This window comes from Psittacula echo, assembly GCF_963264785.1.
Source record: "Psittacula echo genome assembly, chromosome: 1".
Classification (NCBI taxonomy): Eukaryota; Metazoa; Chordata; class Aves; order Psittaciformes; family Psittacidae; genus Psittacula; species Psittacula echo.
Window position 1 is genome coordinate 161,711,186 of NC_137735.1, and position 14,954 is coordinate 161,726,139.

General features: G+C 42.8%; 1 protein-coding gene across 2 annotated transcripts in view; it reads right to left on the minus strand.

Moving 5' to 3' along the window:
• The window catches only part of EXOC4 (exocyst complex component 4), a 397,246-nt gene that overhangs the window by 190,458 nt on the left and 191,834 nt on the right, over window positions 1-14,954 (minus strand). For both annotated transcript variants that reach the window (XM_080623156.1, XM_080623157.1), the window contains exon 10: window positions 14,647-14,743. In XM_080623156.1, the coding sequence (XP_080479282.1) occupies window positions 14,647-14,743 (97 nt within the window). The remainder of the gene's footprint in view (window positions 1-14,646; window positions 14,744-14,954) is intronic.

The following is a 14,954-nucleotide window of genomic DNA, read 5'->3' on the forward strand; positions in this document are numbered from 1 at the left end:
CACGAATTTAAGCTGTGCTTTACTTTGTGATCTGTAATGTTAAGAACATCAGTAACATCTCAAGGGGAAGAGAGAACCAAACCTCTCATCTAATCTTTCTATGAAGCCTTGCTCCAGGGCCTCTTGTTCCCATTCACACCTTCAGACCTAAATTCTTCTGGTTTTCTGCTACAGTTCTGCAGCAGCAACTGAAAGGAGAACCTCAGTGCTCTGAATATGTCGGATGATGCTTTCATTGAAATCACCTCCATCTTCTAACTCTACCTCACATATTCCTGGGGGTCCTGATGATGTGCTCTAAAAACCTCTCTGAGGACTCTAGGAAACAACTGGTTTGACTCTCACACTAACAAAGCTCAGGACCCCCAGTAATCCATGAATATACATCCTCTTCATTCATCTTGCTCTGGATTTCATAAAAGATAGACCAGACTGTATCAGTATTTAGTCACTGCAGTGACTTGTATTATAATAAACAGAATCTGGTTATTCTTAGGTTATGTTTCAAAGATTTAATAGTGTCCTTAGTGCAACTGAGAAATTCTTCTATGGAAATTCACCAAAAAAGGGACAGTAATATGTGAAAGGAGGGCACAGCACCTTTTTGGCTTATACGTTGTGGTCCTACTTGTTACACAGCAAATGGCTAAACAAAAGAAAAACAACCTAAGCATGGCAGTTGGAGTACAGTAAGTCATGAAAGGCAGTGATTTTCCAGCTGACAAACACTGAGCAGCTCTGCTTGACACCACAGGAAAGCTGCAATAATGCAAAGGCCTGAGGACACCATCTCAACATATCCATCCCCATGCATGAGCCAACCCTAACTCCTGCCCCAGCAGGCTCCCTTGAAGCACACAGGCTTCATCTATGCCCATAAACCAACATTCCCTATTAAAATCCAAGTGACACCGAAGTCACACACCCCATGCCAACGATTCAGTCCAAGTGCCTTTTGGGCCAACATTGTTTTTGAGATGCGACACAAGAGAGACAACCCTAGAGCTTGAAACTTCACTTCTTGCTATACCCCTTGGCCACCTCCTAGATCAATATCAATGGAGCTGAACAAAGGAAAAAGCCACAGTACACTTTGTAATGATGAACACTAATGGCCTGTGACACAACTGCTTTCTCTGGGGTGGCTTGTCATGCAAGGTGGGAATTTATCCCTCAACTTTGTCATGACATGGACATCAAAAACGTCAAAAGATGCAGTGTAAAAAGCACCTCCAGGCTAAGTTTAAGGTGACTTCTATGTTCTTGTTTTGCTTTGCTTTTTTTCTCCTCAATATATTTTGCTTCTAAAGGGGGATACTGCACATACAATTATAAACCCAAATGCCCCAAGGAATGGCTTCTTACTAACATGCCCCAACCACTCTGCTACTCACAAACCCAGCTGGTTCCTGTGGCTGCACTGTGGTTCTCTAGGTCTTCTTCTTGAGGGGATACCTACTGGCTCTGTTATCTCTCAGTGAATGACCCATCTTTCTTATTGTGTGATTATCTTGCAAAATCACAGAATCAGTGCTCAAAAAAGAGCAACTAAATGACAAGACACACGAGATGGGAGAATTCAAACATATGGTTTAAATGTCACCACCAGCAATGATCGGCACAGTAAAAGCCATCAGAAACTGGCAAAAACTGTAAAAGTGCTCCATATAATTAGGTATTTAATGAGGACACCAAAGCATTACTAACGCATCGTTTCAAATTTGGGAATTCAAAGCATATAAACTAAATCAAAACCTTTCTATTTCTGTAGCACTATGTGCAAAAAGTATTAATTGATGAAAATAACTTACTCTGAACCACAGTTTTAACACCCTCGGGGAGCAGCACCACTTTGTAGCTGAGAATATGGAGAAAAAAGGTCTAAATAAGGCTCCCCAAATCCATCTCTCACAGAGAAAGCAATGAAAAAGGAATCACTGGTCTAGTGGAAGGTGTCCTTGTGGCAGGGGGTTGGAACTGGATGATCTTAGGTCCTTTCCAACCCAAACCATTCCATGATTTTAAAGTCTCTCTCTCAGACCTCTGCTTCAGTGATTACTTTGGAGCAGCAAAGGTCCTGGTGGAGAAGGAATTAGAGTGCTAATGCAGCACAGCTTCAATGTGGACTTTGAGCAGAAGAAGCCAGGATAGAAGGAAACCTTTGCCAGTGAATGTGGCTTTGAAGGCATCTCTCTGGAATGGCTGAATTGGAGGGGTAAGGAAAATGCACGTGTTGAAATAGCTGGGAGATGCTTTTAAGGCTAGAACAAATGCTTATGCTCCAGGAGATGAGAGATGAAGGACTCCCGGATGGTGCTGGTTGAGCAACTTCAAGACAAACTCTATACTACTAGATATTACCTTATTTACCTTCTACTTAATCAGCTTCCTCTTTGTCAAATTACCCCATTTAACAATCCAGAAGTTCCTAATTAGAAACTAAGGAATAAATCCATGAAAAGGGCACTCATTTATACACAGAAGTAAATCACATCATTTAGCAGTCACTTGTTTAGTTTCACAAAGAACAGTAGAAACAGTGCAACTACAGCGCAATTCAAAATGGCACTTCACTAAAACAACAGTGTTTGGAGGCTACCTGAAAACGGAGAGGTGAAACAATGGGGAAACATAATTAACTAAAAGGTCTGATGTACTAAAGTTGGTACATCCTAAATCAACAAGTTTAAACAAAGGCCATCTAGCCATTCCCAAAAGGCCAGCATCATGGATGAAATCAAGCACAAGAATGAGCCCTTGGGGATCTGGGTATAAAAACTTACCAGAAGCACAAAATGTTCTGGCAGAGAATGGAACTGAACCTCAAACTCCTAAATCCACCATTTCTTTGCAGCCACAACTACAAAGCTATGAATGGGTTAAACCCCAGCAGTCCTGTACAACATCCGACTGCCCTACTTATTGGCAGAAGAAGCAAAAAAACATCATTCCACCGAAATTCCAAAGGCGGAACTCCAGTGTGAAGGTCTGTGAAGTGACAACCACTAATGACTGCTGACAGTTGTCTTTTTTCTGTGTGGAGCTGCTGGGACTTGCCACCAAACACAGGGAAGTCTTAGAAACACCCTTTAGCAACACTGACGCACTCTTCTATCCCAGCCAGGCTCTTCGTGTCTGACGTTAATCCCATCCAGAGAGAGATTTACGCCTATTAAACTCTACAAAAATCTGCTGTCAGCTCCAGTTATCCCAGTTTGATGCTGCATGAAAAGGAGAGGAAAACAACATGTTTGAAATTGCCTTTAAAATCTGGCAAGCCACCTGAAAGATAAGACAAGTCTCTGACAACATCTACCTGAGCTTCAGGAATTGAAAAGATTGGTAAGAAAGGTTTTATTTCATCTACTTTTTGGAAGAAGGAAAATGTCACCACTGTCACAACACAGCTCTTTCCATCGTTCTTTTTCGGTAACATGGCGAATTAGAAGAACATTTGTTAAATTAAATGGTGTGGGCTAGGAGAAATTCTGGGTCATGACTTTAGAGGGCCTCCAATAATACGAGTCCCATCATAAGGCTACTGATGTACATATGCTGCTCTGAAGGAGAACAAAATGCAATCAATTTAAACCTCTGAACCAAAAATCTAGGCTAAAAATAGAGAATACAGACACGATGTTTTAATTCACCTTTCATCAGATGCTTGGTTACCCAAATAAATTTCATATCTGAATGGGTGTGGAGTTTGACTTACAATGCAGGCTACTTGTCATGGAATTAGAGAATGGTTTGGGATGCAAGGGACCTTGCAAGGTCTATTCCAACACTCCTGCAACAAGCAGGGGCCTCTTCAGCAGGTTGTTCCAAGCCCCTGTGTCCAACCTGGCCTTGAACACTGCCAGGGATGGGGCAGCCACAGCTTCTCTGGGCACCCTGGGCCAGCGCCTCAGCACCCTCACAGGGAAGAGCTTCTGCCTAAGAGCTCATCTCAGTCTCCCCTCTGGCAGGTTAAAGCCATTCCCTTGTCCAAAGCCCCTCTCCAGGTTTCCTGCAGCCCCTTTAGGCACTGGAGCTGCTCTGAGGTCTCCCCTTCAGGAGCCTTCTCTTCTCCAGGCTGACCCAGCCCAGCTCTCTCAGCCTGGCTCCAGAGCAGAGCTGCTCCAGCCCTCGCAGCATCTCCATGGCCTCCTCTGCACTCGCTCCAACAGCTCCACGTCCCTCTTGTGTTGTTGCCCCAGAGCTGGATCAGGGCTGCAGGGGGGGTCTCCCCAGAGCACAGCAAAGGGGCAGGATCCCCTCCCTGAGCTGCTGCTCACACTCTGGGGGTGCAGCCCAGCACACGGTGGGGGGGTCTGGGCTGGAAGCCCACCTTCCTTCTATCTTATATCAGGCTCTGCGACACCAAGGATGGAAAGAATGTGAAAAGGTGGCAGTTCACTGGTGTTAATCCTTATGAATCTAGAATATTGCTATGAATTATAATGACTTTCTGCAGCAGTAACAGGACTGTGGCAAGTGACTGCATCAAAAGTCAACGTTGCTGATTAAACATCTTCAGGAATTTGGTTGGTTTACATCAGAATTATAACAGTAGGCAAAGGTCATCATAAGCCACAATTCTGTTCATTAGATTTCAGGTTTCTTTCTCCCTCCCTCCTCCTTTCTTTGCCAGACTAAGCACAGGACTGAAGCAAGTGAGCATACGAATTTGGAAGATCAGCCTCCCCTGCTTCATTTGCATCTGCTGATTCATTTGTGAGCGTAGATAAAGTCAATGCAAATTGAAACCTCTGCCTTTCTAAACACCTTTGCCCCATCTACCATTTAGCACTGTCATTTCTCACTCAGAATTAGGAGCAATGCTACCCTATGCGAGGCTTTCTCTCCCACTAGAGCAAAGCCAAAATGAATAGTAACTCCTTTGGGTTTGAACACAAAGAGCGTTTCTGGAGAGCACTTTATGCAGGATGGGCAATACTTTTTAATGCAGGTGTATGTGCAGGGAACTCACATAGCTTTTACTATCAGCCCTCCAGGCATGTTCCTTATTGCTTTTGGGATGGCTGAAGGGCACAGGAAGTACTTATGGAGGAAAGAAAGCCACCCTCCAGCTCATTTTGTTTACCTGACTGATTTGATTGACATTTAAATATGATATTGTACTCTCTCTAGCTATTGCCTTCGATTCAAAGAACTTAGCTACATTACTTCCAAGATTGGATTTTGAATGTGGTAAAATGCTTGATGGTAGGTAATTACAACACATTATCAGAATAACTCCAATACTGCATATACCATGTTACAAATGACAACCAGCAATTAAACCCATTGCTGCTTTTCATTAAACTAACCAGAAAAAACACACGGAACTATTGGCCTGGGCGTACCCAAACCTGATAATAAGCACCCATTCTGCTTGCTCAAGCAATAGTTCCCAGTCCTTGACAACTTCTAGTTGTTGTTTTAATATGGAAGAGGGGCCAAACGTTTTCTTTAGGAGGCTCTTCAGGAAGGTACGTGGCAGATTTCCTGCCATGAGACAAAGGAAAATGGGCATTTCACATAGAATCATACAATACAATCATAGAATAGTTAGGGTTGGAAAGGACTTCAAAATCATCCAGTTCCAACCCCCTGCCATAGGCAGGGACACCTCACACCTCGCCCAAGGCTCTGCCCATCCTGGCCTTGAACACGGCCAGGGATGTGCCTCTTGTGTGACTGGACACATGCCAGCAGCAGGGATTTTGGAGGAAAAAGGCAGATGAGTGGAGGCTGAATGAACTTTATCATTAGCAGATCATGTAGGTGACAAGTTTGGCACCTCTTCCATAAAAGAAAGATTGAGCTGGATGAGATCCCAGTGACCCGGTGGAGACCTCAGAGCAGCTTCCAGTGTCTAAAGGGGGCTACAAGGATGCTGGAGAGGGACTCTTCATCAGGGACTGTAGCGATAGGACAAGGGGTGATGGGTTCAAACTAAAACAGGGGAAGTTCAGGTTGGAGATAAGGCAGAAGCTCTTCCCCATGAGGGTGCTGAGGCGCTGGCACAGGGTGCCCAGAGAAGCTGGGGCTGCCCCATCCCTGGCAGTGTTCAAGGCCAGGTTGGACACAGGAGCTTGGAGCAACCTGCTCTAGTGGAAGGTGTCCCTGCCCGTGGCAGGGGGTTGGAACTGGATGAGCTTTATGGTCCTTTCCAACCCAAACCATTGCATGATTCTGTGAATGGGAAGCTGAAAATACTCCCAAAATACTCTAAGTGTCATGAAGAACTACAAATGATGCTGCCTGCGAAGGAGATGAGACAGTAATTTAGGAGCCACACAAAGAAGAATGAACTTAATACCAATGTTAAGAAGAGATAACAACCAGCAATCTAGAGATTCCTTGCAATTAATTCACTTCTATTATTTTTAACATCAATTTCCTTTCAGTTCAGATTAACAATTTCCATGCATGCAGGCCCAGCCTGACTTCCACAGTAAACTGTAAGACCCGTTTTCATTAAAACCAATTACAGGGTGTGTATCAAGAGGGATGACCTTCACAATGAGGAATGGATTGCAGTGATAAACTGCAGAGCCCTGCAAAATGAAATGAAGAATGAGTCCAGACTGAGGACTTGTAGCAAAAGAGGAAGGTTTCCTTTCCCCCCTGTATTAAAGAACTACAATTTTCCTACTCCATGTAGCAGTTTTTCTGTGCTGTGAACTCTCCACTCTCTGACCCCCCCAGACCACGGCTCTCCATGGCTGTCACTCACCATCCTCCAAAAGCAGCAGAAGGATGGCTTTCTTTCAAGAGCTCTGGAGACCTTAGTGGAAGGGAACCACACTTGACACTTCATATTTTCCCCTTCTTGTTGTATTATATTTATAATGTATATATTTATGTATATATATATACATATATATATATGTATATATTTAGTATTATTTCTAGAAGGTCTTCAATTTTTCTTCCTATGTAGAACAACTGCAGCCTGAGCTACCTGGCTCAGGACTAAAAATGATCAACTTGGGTATCCCAAACCCAAGAAACAGACAATTTTAGGAGGGTTCTACATTTATTTAGTAATGTTATTTGACCTTATGTATTGCGAACGTTAACATATTCTCTTTATTGTTTGAAAAAACCACTCTCTTACAGCTACTGCAGACACCTGATCTAATTGAAGATGTCCTTTCTCGTTGCAGGGACGAGATGAGCTTTGAAGGTCGATTCCAACCCAAACTATTCCCTGAATCTATGATTCTGTAATGAGTTTACTGAAAAGAGTCACCAAAAATTCTTTGTTATGAAGAACCTCTTCCCCATGAGGGTGCTGAGGCGCTGGCACAGGGTGCCCAGAGAAGCTGTGGCTGCCCCATCCCTGGCAGTGCTCAAGGCCAGGTTGGACACAGGGGCTTGGAGCAAGCTGCTCTAGTGGAAGGTGTCCCTGCCTGTGGCAGGGGTTGGAACTGGATGAGTTTTAAGGTCCCTCCAACCCCAGCCATTCTATGATTAAGAGATGAGCTAAACCACTTGGTTGCCTTGATGAACATAGTAGGCTTTAGAACTGATACATTACCATGGAGCTGAATTAACACTGCAGCTATTCAGCCTAAATTCTTGCAAATGTCAAAATCTCTGTGCTCCTTCAGGTTGTATTTCATCCGAAGGAAAGGAGGAGCTGGAGACACGTGAGATTTCTGACAAGCTGTTGATTTTCCGTACGGATGAAGCACATTTGGAAACTCAAAACGTGACTGATGTGCTGAAGCCTGCTTTCTGACAGACAATATAAAATCAATGGATCACATATTAAGAAGGGAGGGTTTTTTTGGCCCATAAAGAGTTTTTCTTTAGGGGGGTGGTGGGGAGGGATTGCTTTATTTTCTGTCATGGAAAATGAACTGCCTTACCTTAAGGTTTTGATAAACTGTCATCTTTAATCAGACACACACAGTAAGACTGTCAGTTCTCATAAAGCATTGGGGGAGAGAAAAAACAGGCACAAAATGTGAAGCTGTTCCCCATCCCCTTTCCCGTGCCCCGCTTCTGTGATGGCCTCGCTCAGAACTAAACCTTTTCTTAGCAGTGTGACAACACGAAGCTTTTCTGCAATGTGTCTTTATAATTCAGACTTCATGAGAGCTTGTCAAAGAGAAAAGAGTGAGGATTCGCCTGCAAGAAACATCCATCCCCACTGTTGACGGATATAAAGTACTAAATGTCAACAACAAGGGACTCGTCAACTCAATGTCTTCTAAACACTCATTAAACCAGGGAAGGGGGGAGGAGGAAAGAATTCAGTAGGTGGGTGTCAAATTGTTCCTTTGAGATTTCGATTCAGGTCAATTGAAGTAAACAGCCAGTGTAGGAAAAGCTGCATCAAGCATCTGTCACACTCAGCGATGAGTATTAATAACTCCAAAATAAAGATGGGGTTATTAAGCATCGCGGTGACTCCTGGCACCCTAATGAGAAGCAGGAGTTGAGATCTCCTGAGTTGAGCCCCATTTGTCTCTCCACACCGCAGAGCCTGAACCATGTTTAGGTTAGATCTAAGGCAGAAGCTCTTCCCTGTGAGGGTGCTGAGGCGCTGGCACAGGGTGCCCGGAGAAGCTGTGGCTGCCCCATCCCTGGCAGTGTTCAAGGTCAGGTTGGACACAGGGGCTTGGAGCAACCTGCTCTAGTGGAAGGTGTCCCTGCCCGTGGCAGGGGTTGGGACTGGGTGAGCTTTAAGGTCCTTTCCAACCCAAATCAGTCTGGGATTCTCTCTCTCTGCCTCACAGTCTCCCTCTCTAAAGGGAAGGTATCGTCTCCCTTGCAGAAGTGAGATTTAGATTAACCAGCTGATGTCTCCTCCCCTCCCTTAAGAACAGGGGTATGTCTCAAGGTAAGCCTTCAAACAGTATTCATAAAATCTGGAGGGTTTTATTTTTAAAGGCTCAGGAACTTTAAAAGCCTGCAAACAATGTTTTCCTGTGTACATAACATCTCAGACTTTTCATTCCCTGAACTCAAACTGAAGTACAAACTTCAGCAGACAATATTGTACGTTCCCTCTCTCAGCTTGATTTTAGAGAAACGGGTGAAAGTGACTCAAGTATTTCAGGTTTGATTTCTAAAAGCTAAAGACATCAGCTCTCATTATTTAGCACTATCTGTGCTCTAGGACCATTTGACATTTTCCATCTACTTCACTAATAGTCTATACCCCTTAGACTGATAAAATACCACTTTTCTTAGCATACATGGCATCACTTAACATAGTCTAAACACACTAAATGTAACTAATAAACTAATTTAATTTTCACACTCCTTTTGCTTCCCAAATAACACATTCCTCATATTATGAAATATTGATTTTATAGTACACAGCTACAAGATCCGACAGCATATGTTAAAATCAAATTAGTTGTTCATTATTACAGCTGGACAAATACACTAATAAAAGGGATTATCAGTGAAGTACTGATATATATAACTGGGTTCTTAGTTATATACCTAGTTTTATATCAATCACAGCTCTGCAATCACAAACACTGCTCAGATGCAGCAGCACTTGATGCTCACAAAGACCAAAGGACTCAAGATGCCTCACAGGAACCAATGACAACTTTGCCATCCCCTCCCAACACCTTCAAAATCAACAGAGGGTTTAAATTCTACCTACAGCACCTTTTATCTTGGTATATCCTGAATTAAACAGACATGATTATTCCCAAGGCATGGAAAGCTAAAACATCACTGCTAATACATACGTCCCTGCATGTACATACATATTCTATATGTTGTGCATCTCTCTCCCAATGACAGGGTACCAGTGAAGCCTGAAATGTGACCTTCAGTGGTTCAGAGCTCATTGTCACCAGTCAGTGAGGAACATGCTGATATCAATAGGCAGCAGAAGTAAATTACTATCCTTGATTATTCCCCAAAGTATTTATTTATTGAAAAAGCAATCACTCTTTTCTCAGCATTAACATAACTGGAAGACACAGGAAATTCCTCAAATGCTATCACATAAAAAGCCTACTGCTTCAAATGATGGAGACCAGTACAAATTAACATCATCATTTAATTGTTAAATTTAAATGTCAAATCATTACCTGCTCTTTCAACCTCCACTCTGATCAATCCAAAATACCAAAGAAGTAGCAAACTCTGCAATGCTTTGGACCATGCACATGTCAGAGCACTAAACTTCAGTCCCTACATCCCAAACAACGTTAGCAAAGTCAAATCAGTAATTCAGCCTTTCCTTCTTCCCCCTTTTTTTTGGTACTTTAATACATCCACACTTCGCTTTTCACTTCCTCACTCCCCAGACTTTGAAATCAAAGGCAGTGATTAGAACACCGCTGACACATTGCAGTTCATCCCATCTGGTGAAGGGGGAGATCCCCCAAGATCGACAAGCCCACTAAACAGGCAAAGGCTGCCAAGTCAATTTATAGGCTCCCTAGTCCATTCCTTCACAAGGACACAAGCTTGCTTAGAAGCAACTGCTTCTTCCGAATCAATGCACATTTGGCTTTCTCCTCCATCCTACAGCCCTTTTAATTGCTGCTTGATCTTAATGAAGTGTGGCTGATATTAATAAATGGATACCCTTGCGGCCTTAATACCCAACATCCAAACGACGTTCAACTGAGTTAGCATCAGTGGTGCTTTCACGATTCCAAATGCCCTCATCCCCTCTAGCCCAGTCCCTCCTGTCCCTCCCCCTCCAGGCTCAAGACTGCAGACATCTGTTCTTCAATTGTCTGATAATAAACAGACTCTATAAAGCATATGTAAAATGATTATTACCCTGAAGAGCCAAGTGCCTTTCAAATGCCAGCAGAAACAAATACACATTAAAAAGAGAAAGAAATCCCCACCAAACAAATGTTACAACAGACATCACTCAGGCTGTTCGATATTCACACTGATCCTGCATGTTCCCCCTTCCTCCAACGTGAGACGTCAGTCCACACACCAGTAACACCAGCGCTTCCATGATCCAAGCAGATGCAGGCTGGCAGTGAAGGATGAAGAAAGCAACTGGACTCTTTTGGTAACTTTTATACTTTGACACCTCCCGCCAAATGTAATGAAGGGAAATCAGAGGTGTATCCCTCTTCAATTTGGAAGTCCAATTAGTTTTCATATGTAGTTAGTAAAACCTATTCCCAGGAATCATCTCCGCGAGAATACCCACTTGTCTTCCAAAACCTCACTATTCATTTAGTATGTGTATGCTAGTGTCATTAAGTCCTGGTAATTAAGCTGGGGCTTGGTGAGTCTCAGTTGTCCTAGTGGAAATCAGGGACTTGCATCCCAAACGACAACACATCTTGCTTTCCAGCTCTGGCTCGTCGCTCTAAATGAGTCTGAGGGAAGGAAGACACTGAAAACCATTTGTATGTATCAGCCCTTGTACTCTCCATGGCGGTAAGTTAAGAATTTCTCCAAAGAAACTTTGATTACTGGAGATATGGGGGTTAATTCACAGCCCTCTGAAACCCTGATGTTCCAGATCCTTTGTTCATCAAAAGGATCTGGAGCCATGCTCAACCTCAGCTTGTAAATAAGAAACGATCCAAATAAGACTATTATAAGCAGTTGAACACTGTGATTGTGCAACTCTGATGTGATGGACAATGACACTTTTCATACTGGTATTACAAAAGATAGACATTCAGACTGATGAATATGAATATGATGAATATGAATGCTCTGGTTACAGCTCTCCACCAAACATTATTGTGCTGAATTACATTTTAAAGATGTCACTTAATGTGATGTTCAGGCTTTAAATCATCATGCCAACGTCCGGTTTTTCAGTGATCCAGTTAGCTTAACACTTTGAGAAGAATTCAGCTTCCTAACAAAATCAGCTCAGCCGTACACAGCTGAAACTTCAGTCAACATATTTATGTGAATTTGATAAAGATAGGGAAAAAAACCCAACTTCTAAATAAAATATTGATCAATTTGAACTCAAACCAGATTCATCTGAAGCCTGTACAAGTGACACAGAAGAAAGATGACTGAGGCAGGCTATAAGGAACCACAACAACAAATGGAAGATGAAGTGAAAACTTCATACTCTGCTGCAATTACCTCCTTGAGAGCTTGACGGTTAAACAATGAAGTCTAGGAAAGGGGAACAAAGATCTAACCAACAAGGAGTGCAACACATAAGGAACACACACAGAAGATGATGTGCTAGAATTTATTGCAAACATCAACGTTTTAAGCAAATCCTCCATATTCATCATTTTACCAGCACAGCCAGCATCCCAGAGGCAAATTTAACAGGAGCCAACGGGTAAAGCAGTTTGCTGGTAGGACAGGTCATGGCTATTGACTCGCATCAGGAACAGAATTCCCTGTAGGGAATTACTATCAGCAAAAGAAATCCAGTCCTATGGTCATGCCAGGTACACTGCATTTAGATATCATAGCAGCCTTCCACTATTTCAAGAGGGACTATAATGATGCTGGGGAGGGACTTTTCATTAGGAACTGTAGTGACAGGACAAGGGGTAACGGGTTCAAACTGAAACAGGGGAAGTTTAGATTGGATATAAGGCAGAAATTCTTTACTGAGAGGGTGGTGAGGCACTGGAATGGGTTGCCCAGGGAAGTTGTGAATGCTCCATCCCTGGTGGTGTTCAAGGCCAGGATGGATGAGGCCTTGGGTGACATGGTGTAGTCTGAGGTGTTCCTGCCCACGGCAGGAGGTTGGAACTGGACGATCTTAAGGTCCTTTCCAACCCTAACTATTCTATGATCCTACGATTCTATGATCTCAAGCATTACCCACATGCCAAAGCTGAGGATCATGAATTAAATCTAATACAGCAAGGACTCACATTATTTACTCTGTTGATCACTCAAGCAGGTAAATCACCTTAAAGGAGTTTCTACAGTCCACCTACACCCAAACTCACCCCATTCTGCAGTGAGAAAAGGGTAAGCTGGGTCACAGAGTCTTTTCCTCCCCCTCATGCAGTTATTGATGAACTACTCAGTGCAAGGAAGTGAAGATGCTGCAGATGGTTGGCATGAAAAATATGTTGTAAGCAGATACCTTCATCTTGAAGCAATTATTTTTTATGAGGCCAATTATTTCTACCGCCCATCTTGCAAGCTGGTAATGAAAGTGAAGTGCTTGTGAGAAGTGCTGTTTAAAGCAGAGCACTCCTGTTTGACTCGGATGGCAAGAAAAGGGAGGAAAATTAAGCAGGAAGGCAAAGAGAAAGAATGGAATATTTCCACCAGTTTCCAGATCAATGTCAAGTATCTCATCAATAGAAATAAGAGCATCATCACCTCCCTCGGTGCTTGAAAGCAGCCTGTAAATTCATTAAAGATTAAGGGATTGAAGCCCATATCTCAGCGGTCATATCTTGAACAGCATATTGCATCTTAACCATTGTCCACCTTTTCTCATGGTAAAATGGCTGAAAACTATCAACTGTGCTGCAGATGATTTATTTTTTAGCACATTTCTTTTGTACAAAAGAGGGTTTAAAATAAATATGGTGATGAAATTATCCATTTCATTATGGGCACCTAGGAATAAACGGAGAATGTATGAAGGCAAGATGGAGTGTGTCCTCACAAAAGGAGCTGTTCTCAAGATGATTCCAGTATCTCATGTCCTGACATCAGAAATTCAAATGCAAAGGAATTTCTGCACTTTGTGTCTGCATGTTTAAGTTCTAAAAAGTCATAAATGACCACAGGTCTCAGTTACTGAGACGTCAGTCAGGATATTCCTTCCTCTGGGGATCAGATTCCAATTACTTTTTATTACTATTTTATTATTGCTTGGGTTTTAGCATTGAGAGACATGCCCTGCTGCCTAAGTGACTCATGATAGTGAGTAATACAGACAGAGCCAAGGAGGGAAATGCTCTAAAGGATGCTCTCATACTAGCACTGAATAGGAAAGGACATGTCTGATGATAAAGGAAAACCCTACAAGGCAAAAGCAGAGGTGGAAGACTGACACGAACTGAGGAAAAACATCGTATTATTTAATTCAGGCAAAACTAAGAAGCTAAACTGGTAAATTGCAAAGTGAAAAGAGCAAAATTAAAGTATCAGAGGTGAGTGACTCTGTGCAAAGAGGCTTATCATAGGCTTGCTCTGGTTTAAAGTTCCAGTAGTACTTGATGAGCTCTGAAGATGTTAGCAACTGGCAGGGCACTTGAAATCAGGCATTGAATTTGCAGTCCATAGACCATAGTGGGTTTATCAAAGAATGAACTTACCTTGCAGTTCCTAAAGTATCCTTCTGACTTTTTAATAAGCAGAATGCCTCATCCCTGGCAGTGTTCAAGGCCAGGTTGAACACAGGGGCTTGGAGCAAGCTGCTCTAGTGGAAGGTGTCCCTGCCCATGGCAGGGGTTGGAACTGGGTGAGCTTTAAGGTCCCTTCCAACCCACACCATTCTGTGATTCTATAACAGACAGTCAGCAACAAAACAGGGTCACCTCATCAAGCCATCCCACCGAGAAAGATTAAAGACCATCGACAACAAGCTCAATGAGTGATTACTTTATAGATGTGCACATCAACAACTTTACAGCAAGCCCATTGCTGTGGGACGTTATCTCAGAAGTGGCAACATGCCCATAAAGAACAAAGATTAATTCTACTTATTTGCTCCTGTAGAAACAAGTAGAAAGTCTGTCTCACCTGAGGAGGGGATGGAAGATGATGGTAATGTTCCTGGCTCCCGGTTTGCAGACAAACTTGGATCCGCCACCTTCAATTAAGTTATCATCTGGTCCTCCTGGAAAATAACATGGAACAAGTTGTCTAACAGATCTGAACATCCCTTGATTTTTTAGAGAGTAAGCGATAATTAAGCATTTAGTAAGTGATAATTAAACATGCATTAAATGCTTCATTCCTGGTGAAAGATCTGTAATTAAGGCAAAGATACGCTCTTTCTAGCCTTGTTCAGCTCGGAGGAAGTGCTCCTAATGAAATAGTAACAATGC